The sequence below is a fragment of the Zonotrichia leucophrys genome, chromosome 3 (genome assembly GCF_028769735.1).
Source record: "Zonotrichia leucophrys gambelii isolate GWCS_2022_RI chromosome 3, RI_Zleu_2.0, whole genome shotgun sequence".
Taxonomy (NCBI): Eukaryota; Metazoa; Chordata; class Aves; order Passeriformes; family Passerellidae; genus Zonotrichia; species Zonotrichia leucophrys.
In genome coordinates this window covers 33,996,830-34,016,303 of record NC_088172.1, presented here as the reverse complement: position 1 = coordinate 34,016,303, position 19,474 = coordinate 33,996,830, and the positions used below count along the sequence as shown (strand labels likewise).

Sequence of the window (19,474 nt, the reverse complement as noted above, 5' to 3'; positions counted from 1 at the left end):
CAGAATATTTTTTAAAAGGCATATGACAACAGAACCAAGTTCTGTTCCAAAGGAAAAAAAACCCTTTCAATCTCCTGCCAGTAGTTGCACAATATTCTGATTTTGTCAAGTACTTATATTCTCGAGCTTATCAACATCTGTGCTAAAGCACGATGCAATGATAATTTCTTCCATCTCCAATTTATGCATTGTAATCACTTATGTAGATGTGGTGCATTTATTTGAATACATTGTTAGAGTCTCTAGCTGGGGGATTTGGCTCTTAAAACTCTGCTTAAGGGAAAGACCAGTGAACTGGAAGTGACTTATCTCCAGCTCAGTCTTGTGCCTTCAGATAAGCCTGGGGGCAGCATGCCAGTGCTTGAGAGACCATGTCCTACCGCAGTCCCTGATCTGCCTCTGCAACAGATGTAGGGCATGGGGACCCGCTTCCATGGCAGCAAAGACACAGGAGCTGTTGATGTGTTACAAACAGGGGATGCACCTGAGAATCATCACATAGGATTTAGAATGCCTCCCCTCAAAAGGTGGCAGGACCAGAAGCAAAACTCTAGTGCACCAACACCAATGCACACAGCGTGGGTATCGAACAGGAGGCGCTGGAAGCCGTCGTGCAGCAGGGATTTTGTGATGTTGTGGCCATCATGGGAACATGGTGGGATGACTTGAATTACTGGACAGCCATAGTGGAGGGCTCTAAACTCTTCAGAAGATGCAGTCAATGAAGAGAAGGCACTTGGATAACGCTGTATTTTAGGAGTGTTGGGATTCATCATGAAATCAGAGTTCACAAAATCATAGTTTTGGATTCTCAGAGGAGGAAGGATGAGGAGCTAGCAGGAGTGCTCACTGAGCCATTGTCAATCATTTATGAACAGTCCTGACTAACTGGAGAATCCCGAGTTTACTGGAGGTTAGCTCAATATCTTAGAGGTTTTTTCCAACCTAAATGTTTCTGTGACTATCAGCAACCAAAGCAGGGCATGGTGTGGAGCGCAGAGAGGATCTGGGACTCTCACCTTTGGACCTTTGGCAATTTGCTCTGAGCTTTCTAAACTGTTTGACTCAGCTGCTTGCTACAGACTATATAAATGAAGGTCCAAGTGAGAAGGCTCACTCTCCCTGAGGCAGCAGGGAAGACTTGAGGAGGGAAGAAAAAGGAGATAAAGAAAGAGCAGCAAGAGGGACCAGGGCTCACCATGGGCCCTGTGCAGCTCTTGCTGCTCTCCCTGCTGCTTAGCAGTGGTGTTCTCACACGTAAGTATTCTCTTTTATGTCAGTGATCTCTACTGCTTTATTTATGAGCCCAATAAAACAACAATATTGGAAAAAAAAAGTCAAAAGGACCAAGGCTTTTAGAATTAGAAAGGTTCAGTGTGGCAAAGATATAATTTCTTCCCTTCATGGGAATGGGCAGTCATAGGAGGATCCCATTGTAGGAAAGTCATTCATGTTGCCTGTTGGCTTTTGATTTAATGTATTTTGCAAGGCAAGGCATTCATTTGTGAGGCATTCACTGTTTTTCTGTAGCATTGTCTTTTTAAACCCTCGTGGAGCTACCATAGCTTGGAGATACCATGCAGACTTGGCCCAGCTGTTGCTAACCTATTTTGCAGCAAATGTGAAGAGAGAGAGCAGTACAGCAAATTGTATTGGCCGGCAATTTAAATGCAATTTTGTATTGAAGGGATACAGTCATCAGAAAAAGAAGTAGGCCACTAGAGGATTTTTCCTAAGACCAGAAAAGACAACTGAGATCAATATGATGCTACGGATTGGGAGCTATCCTCGCTTCCCAAGAAGTGGCTTTTTAGAATACAGCTCTGTAGTGTTACCTAAGGCTTCAAGGAGCTTAAGGAGAAAAGTGAGTCTAGAGGTAATTATTTAGGTCTGGTTTTATACAAAGGTCTAATTCATCATATGGACATCTTTCTTGAACTAATGTTCTGTTCCTGACTGATGTTACACGAATGTATTGCTATACAATAAACCTTGTTTCTAATTGCTATTAATGATATTATTAATTTTATTTTCATAGCAATAGTAGTATTTCTGATGCTGTTGTTACTGTGACTAATGTTACAGTCTATTTCTATAGAGTGGTCTACTTAGAATTTCCAGAATGAAAATGTGGAAAGTGTGCAGAGAACATTGTAAAAAGTGCTGGCCTTCATGTGTGATATCCCAAAGAATGACATAGCATCCAATAAATGCCAAAAATTTAGTAGATTATGTTTAATTTAATTTTTTTTTTTAAATAGAGTCATATGGAACATATCTAAGACTGATTGGAGCAAATAATTCTTAACTTGAATAAGCTTCCAACCAGCATTCTTTTCCTCCAAGGAATAAACTCTCAATATCCAGAAAAGATTTCTTGGCAGAGAATTTTTGTATTAACCTTCAAAGTTGTCCCATTTTAAACATACAAAAAACCAGAGTATAGCCATTCATCCATTTTGCAGTATTTTTGTGTGGTCAAATAGACCAAAATTTAAAAGTAAAATGTGTTATATGGTACATTTTATCTGTCTTGATTTACAAACTTTTTTGCAAACAGCTTTTCCAGTTTTTAATGTTGTTTGTTTGGGTTGTTTACAGAAGAAGAATTGCCTGAAAGTGCAAATCCAGGATGTTCAAGTGAGTGATTTTTTGCATTTCCTTTTTTTATCTTAAGTTAGTATTTTGACTGAAAACATCTTTCAAAGCCTGAGTTTTCTTAATCTCTTCTTCTGAAATAACTTAAATGAAAGTGATGGTAATATTCTTAAGCCCTTCTTGCCATTTATTTTAAGTATTCAATTATCCATTAGGCTTGGTTCAAATAATTTTAAAACTTTCCTAAGACTGGACAAGCTGAGGTTAAGTTTCTGAACCTTCTTAAAGAAACTATTTTCTGTTGGGTTTGTGGGTTTGTTTTTCGGTTGGGTTTTTTTTATTTATTTCTTAATTGTCAGATGCAAATTCCTTGGCCTAGAAATCCCTGGTTACCAAATGTGAAGATTTAACAGTGAGGTTAAGTACACTACACCTCCATGTGGACTGAATCTCACATTTTATTTACCTTTCACAGCTGCTGCTAAGCCCGCATAATTGCATATAGATTTCTAACTAAATACCTGTAGAATAAATCATCAACTCTGTCAGCAAGGACAGCAATTTTTTTAAACAAGCCAAGAGTCAGGAAATGCTGACTTTATGCACTATCTTTGTCATGAACTCTGACTGGTGCTGACTGCTCGGTTAGATACATAATGTTCCACCACAGGGTCAAAGTACTGGATGAGTTAGTTTGTTCTTAGTCTTCAGGGGCTTTTTTTCTCCCTTTGTTGGGTGCTTTAGCACCACCTCCAGGCAATTTGGTTTACTTCAGATGGCTGAACCCCCTGAAAGACTGCTGGGCTTCATTGCCAATTTCTTGTTTATTTTTTGAAAAAATTACTTATTTGTTATGTGTATGTGTAAGCTTATAATTTCTCTATTCCTTTTTTGTTGGTTTCTGTTTAAAAGCAGGATATGAAGCAATAATTTTCACTCTAGCAATATAGATATTGGTATTTCAAATTTTTTTGAGTGCAGTTAGAGACTAAGATAGCCAAAAGTGACAGGATTAGTGATAAATCTTTTAATGGCAGCTAATTCTAGGGTTAAATAGATAATTTAATTTAGTTCTCAAATGTTTTCAAGATGCTGATTACTGTATGACAGTTAGTTATTATTGCAAAAATTCTGTTTAGCAATTACATGAAAATAATCTCAGCTAAAGTATGCAAAGCTTATAAAAGTGATAGTGCAGTGAGGAAATGAGATTTATAGTATTAATTTGTTGTCCTCCCTGTATATGAAATGGTGTGACATAAAGGGCAATGTTAACATTGCCATTGGCTTCTGATGTGACAAAGATTTGATAAAAGAAGATTAAGCTACATTTCTGCTAGCACAGGCAGGCAAAGTCACACAGATTTGATGGTGGGTATTTGGGTTTACACCAGCATTACCTATCTTTGTTTTTTTCTATAAAAATGAATCGGGACTGCATATAGTCAGGCAGTCACAAACAACCACAGAGGAGCAATTTAGGAAATTACCTTTCATGCAGGATCACAACAGAATCAGTTCCAGTGAGTTGCTCAGTCTGAACCAAGGGAACAGTAATTTTTGCTTCAGATTGATCTAAACTGTTCCAACACAGACACTTCAAGTGCCTGATCATCATCTTTAGTTTGAAACAATGGCTGCAGTTTTAGTGGGAGTGATTTGTTATTGAGGATATTGTTTGGGTTATGTTATTAATTTCAGACACTAAAGTAATGTCTTGTATTTCTGTATTTGACATAGAGACTATTTTTTTTCTTTATATTTCTATTAGCACTTTCATTCGTGCTTGCAGGGTTTAAAATTACAGAGGGTTGGGTTTGAGGGCAACAGGGAGAGGTTAAATACAGGTGGAATTCATTCTTTTTAGGAAGTCTATTAGGTTTTTGATAGAAAGAGAAACACCTCTGGAAATATTTCCTCCTGCAATAGTTCTTAATAGGTCATAATTTAGTGGTGTTCCCTTGTTCTGGACGTTCTCTGATTAACTAAAGCTTGTGCCCATTAAAAATAATCTACCCGAGTAAAATTTTCTGATCTAATAAGTGAATTAGAGTAAATCATATTTCAGAGAGTCTGAAGCAGAAAGATTGTCCATAAATTCAGGTGAAATTGTACTGAGGAATGGTAGTTTTGGTGTGTTGTCTATTTCTATGGTTTTTGCTTTCAGTCTCATTCATGTGACTGGTAAAGCAGCCCCTTGTATTTGCATTATGATGGAAAAATCTGAGCTGAAAGGAATCTTTTTATTACCAATTTGAAAATTACAATTTTATTGGCTCAATTTAGAAGCCATAGGGTAGTTTTTAAACAGTTTCAGACTTCAAGTTTTCTCCTGTCTTTCTCATTTGCTTTTTGGGCATGATTTGAAGGACAGGTGGGGTCACACTGTCAGATCCTATCTGAGCAGTGGACCCCAAAATTTATGCTGCTCCCAGAAGTTTTGTCCTATGCTTCAGAAAGTATCCAACTGACATGAAGGCATCACTTCTCTGTCTGAAAGATATTCTGTATAAGGAAATAGTTGGAGCATGGGTCTTCAGGCTTCCTTTTTCTGGCATTTATTTTAGTTACACAACACTAAGCATGCACTGTAAGGATTACATATGCATATCCTACTCAGGTCATAAAACCACTCTTATTTTCCCAATTGCAGAGGATGCAACCAGATTTAAACCCCTGAGAAAATATGTTTACTCATATGAAGCAGAGACATCAAGTGGGATCACAGGAACAGCAGATTCTCGAAGTGGTTCAAAGATCACTTGCAAGGTAGGCAAAGAGGAGTAAATACACCCAGCTGGGGACTGTGTACTTAACAGCATGGGAGCTGGCAGCTGGGGAGCATCCTTCAATGATTTTACAAACAAGATCATCTTTTTGGAGGGCACATATTGAGAATCATGAAGACTAAGCCCCCCCTGTTCTAGACAGAGGCACTGAGGATGGCAAAAGTCCTTCATACCTCTGTGCCCGTGCATTTCAATCCCTGACTGTACTTTTACATGAGAAAGGGGCAAGATCTGCTACTTCATTTTTCCTTAGCTCCCAGGCTCAGTCTACCAATTTCCATCAAACATTCTAGAAGTTGAATTAAAATAACTCATTGATGCCATGAAGACCACATGAGAGCCTGCTGATGGTAACTCAAAACAATATCAGGCCGGTAGGAGTAAAGGGAACCATAGGCCATTTAACTACCCAGTGTCTCCTTATCTTGCCCAAAACTTTCTCAACATAATGTTGGTTTTGAGGTTTTTTTTTTTTCCTGAAATGGAGTAACTGTGAAAGGTATTTTTATTTAGCACATACTGTTCTGATAAAGTCTAAACACATTGATCAGTGTAATGACTCAAGTTTTCATACAGTGATAATGCTCAAAACTCTCAGAAGCTAAGTTGCTCATTTAGTATGATGTCATGCTATTAGCCAAGCAAATACTTGCCCTCTTATCTCCTCCATGGAATTACCTTAAACTGTTTAGAGCACTTTGGAGTCTTTCCCAACAGCTGGTAGCAGGGTGATCCTGACACTTTACAAATCCCAAGGAATTTTCAAAGCAGTAGCAGAGTGATCCTGGAAATGTGATAATGCTAAAAAGAATAACATATAATATTTGTATTTTCAGGTTGAGCTGGAGGTACCCCAGCTATGCCGCTTCATTCTGAGGACAATGCATTGCTCCCTGAGGGAGACATTTGGTGTTGACACCGAGGGAAGGGCTATTCTGAAAAAGTCCAAGAACTCTGAGGACTTTGCAAATGCCATGTCAAAGTAAGCAGTGTCAATTATCAATACTTGGGACCTTAACATGGAACAGGCTGCAGTGTAAACAGTCCATCCTGATTATGTTTTTTCTAGGCATGGAACACATTTCATGATCACATGATAGGTTTGTAAGCTGGTTCCACAGCAGAACTATGCCTGATACTCTGAAGAGTTTACATAGTTCTCATATGCCAGTAGGGAAGGGAATTTTACATAAAACATTTTTACCTGGAATGGTTTCTTAATTTCTGTCATCTACATCAGGAAGTTGTTGGGTAGGGGTAGTGGCTCAAAAGATTATTGCAAGTGTAATTATTATTACTTCTTGTAAGCACATTCTCAAATGGCTGCACTCAGCTGGTTTAAGATAATTTTCCTTTGCTAACAGACTGTGCAATAGAAAGGCATTTGAGACTGAAGTCCAGATTTCCAATCCCAGTCTGTGTAGCTAATCTTTTCCCTACCTATTTGCTTTTGTAAGTAATTTCTTCTACTCCCTCCACTCAGCTAGTCTCTAGTGCTTGTCAGTGCATATTTTAGTCATGCCACCTTCATGCTTTTTTCAGCGCCTCAGTAATTTTGTCTCACTAGTTATCGATCTCAAACCAACTAGAGACAGTGTTAAAATATGTTTTACAGAAAACAGTTAAAGTTTTCTTTAAAGACTCAGACTAGTAGTGAATTCTTTCCATCATTTCGTAGTTTATTGCAGTAGTTAATAATTATCCCAGTCTAAAAGTTTATCTCCTCTCTGCATTTATGCAACTCCAACTTTCAGCCATTGCTCTTGATATTTGCTTGCCCTTAGATGACATAATCTGGCGAAATCAAAATGTCCTTGGTTAGAATTTTGTTGCTTTAATAGTAGTACTTTCTGTTAGTAACTGCAGTGAATAGTAAATAGTGATAGACCAAGATAAACATGATGCTTTATCTCTAGCCCAGTAAGGTTATTGATAAAATGTTCTTCACTGTGTGGCCTTAATATGTTTTCATACTAATTTTGTTTTTCTGGGGGGCAGGAATGAGCTAAAATTCAGCATTCAGGATGGAACCAAAGTCAAGCTGTATCCTGAGAAGGATGAGCCTCTGAATATACTGAATCTCAAGAGAGGTATCATCTCAGCTCTCCTTGTGCCAACAGAAACGATGGAAAACATGAAAACAATTCCAATGGTAGGTCTTTTGAAAGCATTCACTTTATTGTGTTAACCAATGGAAAAAAGCTCACCTAGACAGAGTTATTCCTGAACATCATTTTCAAAAGGCCTGGACATTCAGATCAGAAAGGGTGCCTTGCAGGTAGATCAGAAAATGTCTGACAGCACAAGCAAAGGCATTGACTTCTTTCTTCTTTCCAGGATACTGTGTATGGAAAGTGTGACAGTGAAGTTGAATTCAAGTCCAGAAAAGGGAATGTTGCAGAAGATATTTCAATTACCAGGTACCTGAAAGGCTGTGACAGCTTCAGTCCCATCAGAGATCATGTCAGCCCCATTGCCATTGTAAAAGGACTAGTAAGTATGCCATTAAAAAATATATAATATAACATTTTTCACACCAGAACTTAAAATGATAAATAACCACTACCATGACTACTTTTATATTTATTTTTTGAAAACGTAGTTTTATTGCACCCTTCCATTAGATCAGACTGCAGTATTGTTGGTTGTCAATAGAAAAAAACCAATGCAGAGCAAGAGTGTGATTACCTTCTTCAATGTTCTTCTCTATTTTAAAGGACAGCTTTTCATATATGGAGCTAGTCCTATTGATTATTCAATAATCTATCAGAGCATAGCCAAATTGGGTCAAAATTTTCAAAATTCCGATTTTATTTAAAACATGTAGACCTCTAAAACTCTTAAAGTATGTGTAAGGTCCAGGAGGATAAGGATCTAGCTGCCCTGAAGTAAGTGGTTTGACAAAATGTTTGATCTGCCTGTTAATCCTCAATGATCAGATGCAGTTGCTTGCATGAACATGGTCAGATTTCTTTCTGATATGAAGGCATCTGTGCTTTTGGGTGTTTTAAATAAAAAAAAAAGTTTCATATAATGTGGAAAACACATTTTATAACTTCTGCCACTTCTACAGCTTTTTGTAGAAATCTTTAAAGTTTGTGTCATGAGACTGAACATCGCAATTGTTACAAGGGACTGAACTACTCCAAAAATTCAAATTTGTTTTATGAAGGAGCCTTTATTGTAGGCAGCAGGGGATCAGTCATGAAGTAACTACTAACCCAAGCACCTCAATAAGGCCTGAGGGAACATTTCAGTGGGATTTTTGCCTGAGAAGAGACTTAAGTCCAAAGATTATTACTGGCACAATTTTGTCTTTTGTGATTCCAGTTATGCGCCTCCATTTCCAATATGTAACTGTTAATCTTACAGTAAAACTGTGTCAACCTTTAAAACCATGATTGCTTCCCATTCTACTCAGTAAGCTGTCAAACTATTTATTTTACAGAGCACCCCATTATCTGCCCTTCTGAAGAGCACTCAGTTCTGTCATTACAATATTGATGCAAAGAAAAGGCACATAAGAGATGTTGTCTGCAGTGAAAAACACCTGTTTCTGCCTTCCTCATACAAGTAGGTTGCTCACTATTTATCATTAGCCTATATTTATAAATCCATTTTAAATGGTGATGTATCACATTCTGCCCTGACTTCATCCCTAAATGGACATTTTGTTTTTAAGAAGGCAGGAGGCCTGTCAAGACCTTACAAAAGCACTTGGACTTAACTAAAGCACTAAATTTGTCTTTCTTTCCTAGAAATCGCTATGGTGTCATGACAGAGGTCAACCAGACTCTGAAGCTTGAAGATACCCCAAAGATCACTAACAAGAATTTTGATGGAGGTATAGCTGCAGTTCTCAATATTATAAATACAGAGACAAATACAAATACAGGGAACATTTTTGGGTGAATTTTTTTATAGTTAATTAATTAAAGAAGAGGGGACCAAATAAACTCATCATTTTAAATGAAATTTTACCAACTTAGTAGGGAAAAGTTTGAGTATAAAATGAGAAAACCCGAGAAGTTTAAATACACCCCTAATTTTAAATAATCTTTGTGTTTTCATTTTAATTTTAAAATTATTCTTTAAAAATTAAAAATATATAATTTACTTGAAAAGTAATTTTAATCTTATTGGAAATTAGTTAAATGAACCCTTTTCAGCGACCCATGATTTCTTAAGCATCTTTTCGCTTCAGTGCCAAATGTAAACAATCCATTATTACTACATATTTTGTTCTGAAACATACTTTTCTGACCTGTTAATCCCAGTCATAAAATACTTCTTACAACATATATTTATTAAAATTTTAAAAAGAAAAATATGCTAATCTGAGAGGTGTGAAGGAATAATCTTCATTAAAATACAAAAGAATGTATACAAATATTCAACTTTTGGGACAATTATATGAAAATCCACATGTTCAACAGTTATTAAATAATGTACAGACTTTGTATTTATACTGAATGTATGACAGAAGATAAAAATTAACATAGCTCCCTGAAAAAGACATAAAGAATGCATTTTTTTTCCAATTTCTAGATGCACTGGAAGAGAAGGGACTTGCACTGGAAAGAACAGATGCCAAACTGTCCAGGCAGGGTGATGCTGTTCTGAAAATCCTGCAGGAAATTCAGAAACTTGCAGCCTCCCAGGAGAACCAGCAGAGAGCAAGACTCTTTTACAGATTTGTTTCTGGGCTGAGGAGTTTGCATAACAGCACTCTTGGCCTTCTTGTACCAAAGATGATGGAAACCTCAAGGTGTGTTTGAGCAGTTCACAGTGCAAAAACAATATACATCAATGCCACAGCAAAACCATGCTATGGTTGACGATTTGCTGTAAATTGTTTTAAATTAGAGATGTATTGGATGTAATGAGTGTCTTTCAGAAAGATAAGTGTTATAAGAACTATACATTGAGGTAAATAAGGAAGGGAGCCTCAGGCCAACTGTGTGTGCCTGACACAATCCTTTGGATGTGTTTTTATAGCCAAATATCTTTCATGCAGCTTTGCTCAAAGACAATGGCTGTAATTCCAAACCCCCAAATGTAACTTATAGCACAGAACACAGTTTTGAGTGCAAGACTTCACATGGAAGAGTGCTACTGTTTGGTCTGACCCTGCCCTCCACTCCACACCCTTACTCTTTTGTCCGAGCTGGACTTGAGCCAGTTTACATATCCTTTATGTCCTCCATCTGTAAAGGAGCTAGAGCCTCAGTCTGGGTCAATATATTAGATGATAATACTTAAAGTTGTAGAAAAGTCTGTTCTGAAGGAAAAAAAAAAGATATGTCCATGTAATGATCATATCATTAATACTTATTCTAATTTAATTGGGTTATTAGTATAACTTGTAAAACTAAGAAACTTCTTTTTTGGTAAGAATTTACATAATTTCCTTCCTGACACACATAAGCTTACATCATTTTGATTAAAACACCTTAATAAACCTGCCATATGTTTGTTTCAAACAGTCAACATGCAGCAATAACTGCAAACAGGGAATTAATTAATAAAAGTAATCTCTTCTCCTTTCAGCTCCATCACTGTCCAGGCCCTGGCCCAGTGTGGGACTCCAGAGTGCTACAGTGCAATCCTTCAAATCCTGAGAACTGGAAATGTGAATCCACTTGTGGCAGACCTGGTCACATACACCCTGGGACTGTTGCCTTCTCCAACTCCACAAAGAATACGGGAAATTCTTAACATGGCCCAGTATCAGCCAAGTAGAGCTTCATTCTATGGCTTGAGTCATTCTGTTACTAAGTAAGTAAGGATAGCATGCAATTGTACAAAATTACAGTGCTTTGAGTAAACCCAAAGTGTGTTCACTTTTGTTTTATTTTTATTTTCATGTATTTGCCCTTTAGGAATAAAATGTAGACATTTCCCAATTTCCTCTTCTGTTTCTGATGTGTTTATCTATTTCTTTAGGTTCTACAATGAGAAGAAGATTGTGACAGAAGAAATAGCAGATGTTGCAGACTTCATGGTATCACTGCTTGGCACTGATTGTTCTGGGGAAGATGAACTCACATACCTCACACTTCGGGTATTTTTATTTCCTTCTTTCCTTATGCAGGCTATTATTATAATACTAATATTAAATTGTATTATATGATATGATATTATAAGATATTATAAGATATTATATGATAATCTATGATTGATATGATATGATATGATATGATATGATATGATATGATATGATATGATTGATATGATATGATGATATGATATTTATTATCACATTACTTCTCTTGGTGGAGAGGAAGTTTTTATCATCTTTCTGTGTTTTCGTCACTGCCAGGCTATTGGAAACATGGGTGCAGTAATGGAGAAAGCTAAACCCAGTGTGAAATCTTCTCTGAAGACATGTATCAGAAATGAAGCTGCATCACTTTCAGTTCAGAAAGCGGCCATCCAGGCATTCAGGAAAATGACAATTACTGAAGAGGTAAATCGGTGCAAGAACCAGGATAAACTGTCTCAGTTCACTTTGACTGTTTACAGGAGTTATTGAATATGCAAAACTATTCCCATTTTTTAAATTCTGCTGTCTCCCTTTTAGCTGGCTCCAGTTTTCAGAATCCCTTTAGTAAGTTTCCATACACATAGCTGGGAAACCTCCTGGTGTAGTGGGTGTTGCTCTTTTGAGATGCAGTTTCTTTGTCTAGTTATTCTCAGTTTAAATGGGAAGACCAAATCTGTTCCTTTTAGTGTCTTAAGTGTCTTCTGCTTATTTAAAAGTGGTGTTAACTAAGAAATTACCCCAGACTTAAATGTATTCAACTAAGAAAAAAGTCATGCCCCTATTTTATACTTGCATTTTGTCGTCATTGTTAACAGTACTGGGTAGATGTGTGTTTACAATGCAGTGACATTACAGCATCCCTTACAAAATAGGTATCATTAAACAGAGCATTTCTGCTCAGTATGGTGAGATAGTTTCAATATTGAAAAATTTCATCTCTAAAAGATATGCTGTCATTTCCAGATAAGGCTTAAAAAGTCTGGGAGACTGGAAACACCTGAAACTCATATCCTCAGATTCAGTTTAATACATTTAAATTTTTTAATTATTACTTAGTTTTAAATTATGTTTTTTTTATTTTTCCTGCAGCAGTAGATTTTGAGCATCTCCTTTTCCTAAATTGAATTATTTTTTTTCCAAATTTTGATAGTTTGTCTGCACACGATTCCCAATTATCAAAAATCAGAATTCTTAAGTAAAAGTGTAACCTGTATGTACAAGATAAAAAATAAAAGATAAAAAAAAAAGCAAACAAAAAAGATAAAGAGAAAAAAGAGGGGAAGCGTAAATTAAAAATATAAGAAAATAAAGGATAAGAGAGACTATTTACAGGATCATTTAGTGACAGGACAAGGGAGAATGTGCTCCTATTAAAAGAGAGTAGTTTTAGATTAGACATTAGAAATAAATTCTTTACTGTGGGGGTGTGAGGCTCTGGCTCAGAGAAGCTGTGGATGCCCCATCTCTGGAAGTGTCCAAGGCCAGGTTAGAGAGGGGTTTGAGCAGCCTGGTCCAGTGAAAGGTGTCCCTGCCCATGGCAGAGGAACTGGAACTAGATGGTTCTTAAAGGTCCCTTCCAATACAAATGATTTTGTGATCCTCTGATTCTATGAAAATCACTTTCAATAAAGCCGTAATTCCTATGATGTTTTCTAGCAAAAGAAAGTTTAACAAAATAACTTCAAAAAAACTATTGTGATAGGCTGTAGAAATAAGGTATAAAAATAGGTATGCGGTCACTAAAGACTTGGACTGGTGATCCTTATGGGTCCCTTCCAGTCAAGAATATTCTGTGATTATTTCACCCTATATATCCCCAAAAGGGTTTAGCAATATCATCCATGAGCCAGTTCATCAATGCAAACCTCTCTCTATTTGTGTAGGACCGTTCAGCCCTTCTCAAAGCATTCCAAGAACTGGATGCACCCGCAGACAAACGTCTAGCAGCCTATCTCCTAGTGATGAAAAATCCCTCTCCAAGTGATCTTGCAAAGATTTTGAGAGTCCTCACAAAGGAGAAGAGTGAGCAGGTGAAAAGCTTTGTTGCCTCACACATTGCAAACATCCTGGACTCTGAAGAGCTGGGCATCGAAGAGTAAGTGAAATTTAGGTCTATATTGGTCTCATTGGAAGAAAAAAGTTTTGCCGTAGCTGCAGTAGTAGTTATCTAGCAGTGCAGTTTTGGACTGGTTTTTCTGTTTATTTGGACAAACAAGCACATGAGCTGAGTAAACTGGCTTTGTCAGGACAGTGCCAGATTATAGTCTTTTCCTTAAGTCTTATGTTTACTGTTAAATATGTGCAAAGACCTACCCATTAGCAATCAGCACAGCTGTATGAATGTCTGCAAAGGCATTAAAAAACCATTAACTAAGACTAAATGAGTGTATGGAATATATACTAATCATATTTTAATTGCTATCCTCTTCACTAGTCTAAAAAGCCAAGTTGAAGAAGCTCTGAAAGGAAATCAGCTCCCAACAGCCAAAGATTTCAGAAAATTCTCACAAAATTATCAGATTTCAAAAAGAGTTTCTGTACCTGGAATTGACCCCATCTCTGCCAAAGTAGAAGGAAACGTGATATTTGATCCAAACAGCTATATTCCTAAAGAGACCATGCTGAAAACCACCCTGCATGCCTATGGATTCGACCCAAGTGATGTCTTTGAGGTACAACAATTACCAAAAACATTTGCTAGTATTCAGCTGCTTTCTTTCTCATTTTTCTTTTCTTATAACAACTTTCTGTGAATAATGTATTTTTTTTACAAGCCTTGGGAGAAATCACTGTGACTTCAAGGGTACTTTGATTTTGTCTCACTGGGCTTTAAAGCAAGCCATCCATTATGTGATGTCACTTGCCACTGACTGGATGGACGACCCTGTGGAAGTTATTAGAGGGCTCAGGGTAAAATGAACCCATCCATAACACACTGACTTTGTGCTAATGAATCATCACTGGCACACTTAAGTACTCATAGTAGATTTTAAGTGAGATACAACCAATGCAGATATTTTTTGTTGAACCTCACCATAGAGATAAAATCAATTACAAGACATAGTGTTCCATATCTTCTGTTAAGAGTCATGGGCTTCTAGGATACACTTTAAATGCATTTTTTGCTCCCCAGAAAGTCTATTTGTTGTAAAGTTCCAAAGAAAAGGAGGCAACTGTCTCAGTTATACGTTGTCCTTTCTGTTCATTTCAGCTTGGCTTGGATGGAAAGGGATTTGAACCAACAGTGGAAGCATTGTTTGGAGAGAATGGATTTTTCCCAGACACTGCAACCAAGGCCTTGTACTGGGTTGATGGCAAAGTGCCAGAGAAGGTTTCCAAGGCACTTTTTGACTATTTTGGTTACTCGCAGGATGGCAAGCAGGATCAGGTACAGCTTGAAAACATTCTCTGTGCAGCACAGCATTCCTATCTTTACACAGTAATCACAGCACTTAGTGCTTTACTCTATATGTTCCTTCTACTCTATTGTGAGATAAACAGAAATCCTTAATGTTATTTAACAGCATGGTTTCTTAATTGTATTTGGAGGGACCTTTGTGTGGGGAGAAATCTATAAGTGCATGTGCAGAATAGCTGACCTTCATGACGTACCTGTTCTAGATATATGACATTTCATACCTCATAAAAGTCTGTTTTATTGCTTTCTGACTGAATTTTCAGGATATTGCGAAAGGAATAATACTTAACCTTGAAAAACTGATAAAAGAATTGGGCAGCAAACAAGCTCCAGAAGGAAGAGCGTATCTAAGGATCCTGGGAGAAGAACTTGGGTACATGAAACTCAATGATTTTAAACTGCTGGGAAGCTTGATTTTAAAGAGTGTTAAAACTCTTCAGATTGTTCCTGAAATGGTATGTTTCTGATGTAGCAATGTGCAGTATCAACCTTTTTTTTTTTAACAGATTTTTTTAAGATTTAGATTGTATTTAACTATTATGCAAAAATATTTGATACCAGCATGAAAATATAATTATTTAAAATAAAATACCCAGGCTTATGTAGAAGGACTGAGAAAACTATGAAGACTCCCCAGTAACCATGTGGCATCCTCCTGGAGGATTGGTGAGGGGAAGAAAAAAGGGAAAGTTCAGATCATATTGTATTATTGAGACATCTACTGGAACAATTCCCAAAACTTTGGTACTGGCTATTAAGTTACATGACTAAATTTTAAATTATGTAAATATGTGTTAATATTAAAAATGTCATCCTTGTCAAGTTAAAAAGAAAAGATGTAGTAAATTTTGGGAATATTTGGCAATATCCTTCTTTCATTGAAGTAAAATAATGCTTTGCCATTATCTTTGGGGAAACCAGAATATTACATGGTATCTAAACCAATTCACCTTTGTATGTGCATGTTAAGGTAGACAACCTGTGTGTGTCAAGGCTGGTAAAAAATCTGCCATTAATTTAAATTTCAGCTTTTGCTGACAGTTTTTAGTATATTTTTTGAAGCAGTGAATCTGTGGAAGTTAGATTCTTACTCCATATGAAGTTAACTTTTGGATTATAGAGTTGCAATCATTCCCTGATCAGTTTGAAAAGTACAAAATGTGCATATTCCAAAGATTTGTTAGTGTTCATTTCCTTGTTTGATTCCCAGATTGCACAAGCCATCTCAAAAGGTGTTGACAGGGATCTATTTGTCCACTACATATTCATGGACAATGAGTTTGAGCTTCCAACTGGAGCAGGTTTGCAATTGAATTTTGCCTTGTCTGGAATAGCAACACCTGGGGCAAGAGTAGCTGCAAAGCTTCATCAAAAAAGCGTAAGTTCCAATAGTTGTCTATATTTTTGCTCCTCTTAATAATCTACATTTTAATTTATGAGTTAAGCTGTAACACTAGAAGCATTTTAATGATTGCAAAATGTTCTCGAAATTAAAAACTCTAACTCATTGGAGGTCTTTGGTAATTTGTGGATGACATTTAGCTTAGATTAAGTAATACATATAATAAATTACAAATGAGACATAATAAAGTGTATGAATTAAAAGTATTTCAATCACTCTTTCAAAAATAACACTTTTTGATCTGTTTATTTCTCTCCCCTTGCACTCAAAATACAACAGTAGAAAAGCTACACTATGTGAATTTGCTGTTTGAGCCTAAAAGTAAACAAAACATTTTGTTGGGGCCAATTCAAAGAGAAAAATTTGATTAGCAGTTAAAAGAAATATTGAAAATTGAGTCAAGTAAAATATTTTTTCACCTGAGAGGGAACATCTTAAAATTGTAGCAAGAAAAAAAGCATGTGACACAAAATTCATTATCCACTTAAAATTAAAAGAAAATAAATTTTTCTATTCCTTTTTACAGTTTTAATTACTATCTTGCTCTAACTTAGTCAATATGTTCTAAGAATTTCTTATCAGTGTCAGTTAACCTAAACTTTTCATTTTCTACCATATACAAGATCTAAATCAAAATAAGAAATAAATTCTCAAATTTAGTACTTGTTGCCCTTCAGTTAGCTTTGGAATATTTTCCAGAATTTTGCATTCTGTCCTTTCTTTCTTAATGGCCAAAGCAAAAGGTTGACAATAAGCCAGTGTGTGTTTGGAGAGATTCAAATCTTGGATCCATTTATTTTTTGTCATTTTGTTTGTTTCCTCATTGTCTTTGAAAACTGCTATTTTTTTCTTACAATGGAGAACTGGCTCATGTCTTCAGATTTATAAATACATGCAAGTAGCTCCATGTATAAAATCTTTCTGAAGCATGAGTATTTTTACATTAAAATACGTAGGGATTCTTGCTGATTTGTATACCACAGTTACCACTTATACATTCCATTTGATTATGTGATTTGGGAATCAGATTTTTTGAATAGCAAAATCAATTCTGTAAAATTTTCCTCGGTATTAACAGGAGTGGTATGGGTTATTTTTTTTGTATAACCAGCAAGAAGTGTATTGGACCAATAAATACCCCCTTTTTATTTTATTATTAAATAGATGCAAGCAGATCTCATTGCTAAACCTTCAGTAGCAGTGGAGTTTGTGACACACCTGGGAATAAATATGCCTGAATTTGCTGGAAGTGGTGTGGAGATGAATTCTAATATTTTCCATGAATCTGGAATAGAGGCACATGTTAGTGTAAAAGCTGGACAATTGAAATTCAGCATTCCTGCTCCCAAGAGTCCAGTAAAACTCCTCAGTATCAGGTAATGAGAACTGAATGAGAACTTTCAAGGCTATGTTCTTCCTTCTGTTCTTGGTTTTTATTGTGGTGGAATTGAAAATCTAGGGCAGGCATGGAGAAATTTTCAGTTCAGAAAAATCCCAGACATTGTAAAACTGCAATAACTTCTTTTGTAAGACAAGCAAATATGCCAGATAAGTGGTGACTTGAAGTCATGGCTTACAGATTATTTGTTACTATTTTTTAAATTTTATACAATACTCTTACTATTTCCATTATTTTGTTTCATTTCATATCAAATTATTATAATAGCAATACATATTTTAAAATTGAATTTAAATGAACTACTTACATTAATTTTAGACAGAGCAAATGGCTCAATACACTAAATTATAATTATCAATAACAAGACCTACATCATGTAAAGCCAGATGTTATTTTAGTTAGCTCCTACATCAATAGGGGAATTTTATCCAGAAGTAACTGTGTTAATGGGACATCTGAGCACCTGTCCTGGGAATAAATTGCTGACTTTTCTGTTCCAGCAATACACTGCATTTGGTGTCTCCAGCCAAAACTGAAGAGATTCCAACTCTGATAGAGAACCAAGAAACCTCAACTTCTTGTAAGCCTTTCATTCCTGGTCTAAATTTCTGCACCAAAGTATTGTACCCTAATTCCACTGACGCAGAGGCAGTTCCTTATTTTCCCTTGACTGGAGAATCCAGGTAAGTCATGTCAACTTAGACTATGTTTATTTTGTGCTAACTACCTTCCTGCTTAGTCTCCAATAGTCTCTCACATCAAGCTTACCTTTAAAAAATCATTCAAAACTTACTGGCAGCAGCAGCAGCTCAGAAAGAGAGCTGTTGAGAACTGTATTATTTCTTATGTTTGTGGTCATGGATAAAAAATTTACATTTGTTTGCTTCTTCTGTAGATTTGAGGTTGAATTAGTGTCCACAGGCAAAGTAAAGGAATACTCTGCAAGTGCAAACTACGAACTGCAGAGAGAGGGAAATGACCAGATTGACACCTTAAAGTTTGCTGTCCAGGCAGAAGGTAAGTGTCAAAAAAAAAAACACCCAAAAAACCTGTGTGTCTTTTCTCAGTTTTGAACTGTCATTTTATAGAAAAGACATTTTTAGTAACAAATCTTAATAGTATTCTTAACAGTGTAAGATGGAATACCATCTTCCCCCCAGGCAGGCCCACAATTTAACTAGATTTCCTTTCATGCAATCTCAGTGCAAGATTTTCATGATGAGAGGCTGATTTTGTACTTTGAATGATTTTAATAAAAGTGTGACTTTGGTGAATGGAAGCAAGGAAGAGGAGATAATGAGGGGGTCTACATAAGCATGAGAAAAATATGTTTCTTATGAAATACAGAATGAAAGCATACAAAACATCTGTGGGGTCATTTAAATAATAAAAGTATTGATGGATCAGTGGGTCAGTCCATGGTGTGTTTAGAAGATGAGAAGAAAAAAGATGGCCCAGTTGCAAGTCAGACTCATTAAAAGTTGTGTTAGATCTTTAGTGAGATATAATTGTCAGCTGATTTTTTTTGTTCTCCTTTTAAGAAAAGTCCAAACAGATTCCACAGTTGTGAATAAATAAAGTACATTATATTTTCTAGGTATAAACCAGCATGAGGCCACATTGACCTTCAGGTACAACAGAGGCAAAAAAATTTTGACCAGTGATGTCCAGATTCCGGATGTTGGTGTTGACTTTGGTACAAACTTCAGAATTACTGATGAATCCATTTCTGGGAAGAAAGCATACACCTTTGTCTTAGACGTCAACAACAAGAAGATTACAGAAGTTACTCTTACTGGCCAGATAAGGTAACCCAGGAAAA

The 19,474-nt window shown here is 36.3% G+C and overlaps 1 protein-coding gene across 1 annotated transcript in view; it reads left to right on the top strand.

The window, feature by feature from the left end:
• The first annotated feature begins 1,199 nt into the window (after positions 1-1,199).
• The window catches only part of APOB (apolipoprotein B), a 35,358-nt gene continuing 17,083 nt past the window's right edge, over positions 1,200-19,474 (top strand). The window contains 21 exon segments of the mRNA XM_064707173.1: positions 1,200-1,257; positions 2,602-2,640; positions 5,252-5,367; positions 6,224-6,369; positions 7,386-7,539; positions 7,725-7,880; positions 8,836-8,960; positions 9,146-9,231; positions 9,936-10,155; positions 10,938-11,165; positions 11,334-11,451; positions 11,710-11,856; positions 13,317-13,528; positions 13,868-14,105; positions 14,645-14,821; positions 15,115-15,306; positions 16,062-16,229; positions 17,418-17,629; positions 18,153-18,335; positions 18,548-18,669; positions 19,250-19,460. Of these exon segments, the coding sequence (XP_064563243.1) occupies positions 1,200-1,257; positions 2,602-2,640; positions 5,252-5,367; positions 6,224-6,369; positions 7,386-7,539; positions 7,725-7,880; positions 8,836-8,960; positions 9,146-9,231; positions 9,936-10,155; positions 10,938-11,165; positions 11,334-11,451; positions 11,710-11,856; positions 13,317-13,528; positions 13,868-14,105; positions 14,645-14,821; positions 15,115-15,306; positions 16,062-16,229; positions 17,418-17,629; positions 18,153-18,335; positions 18,548-18,669; positions 19,250-19,460 (3,308 nt within the window).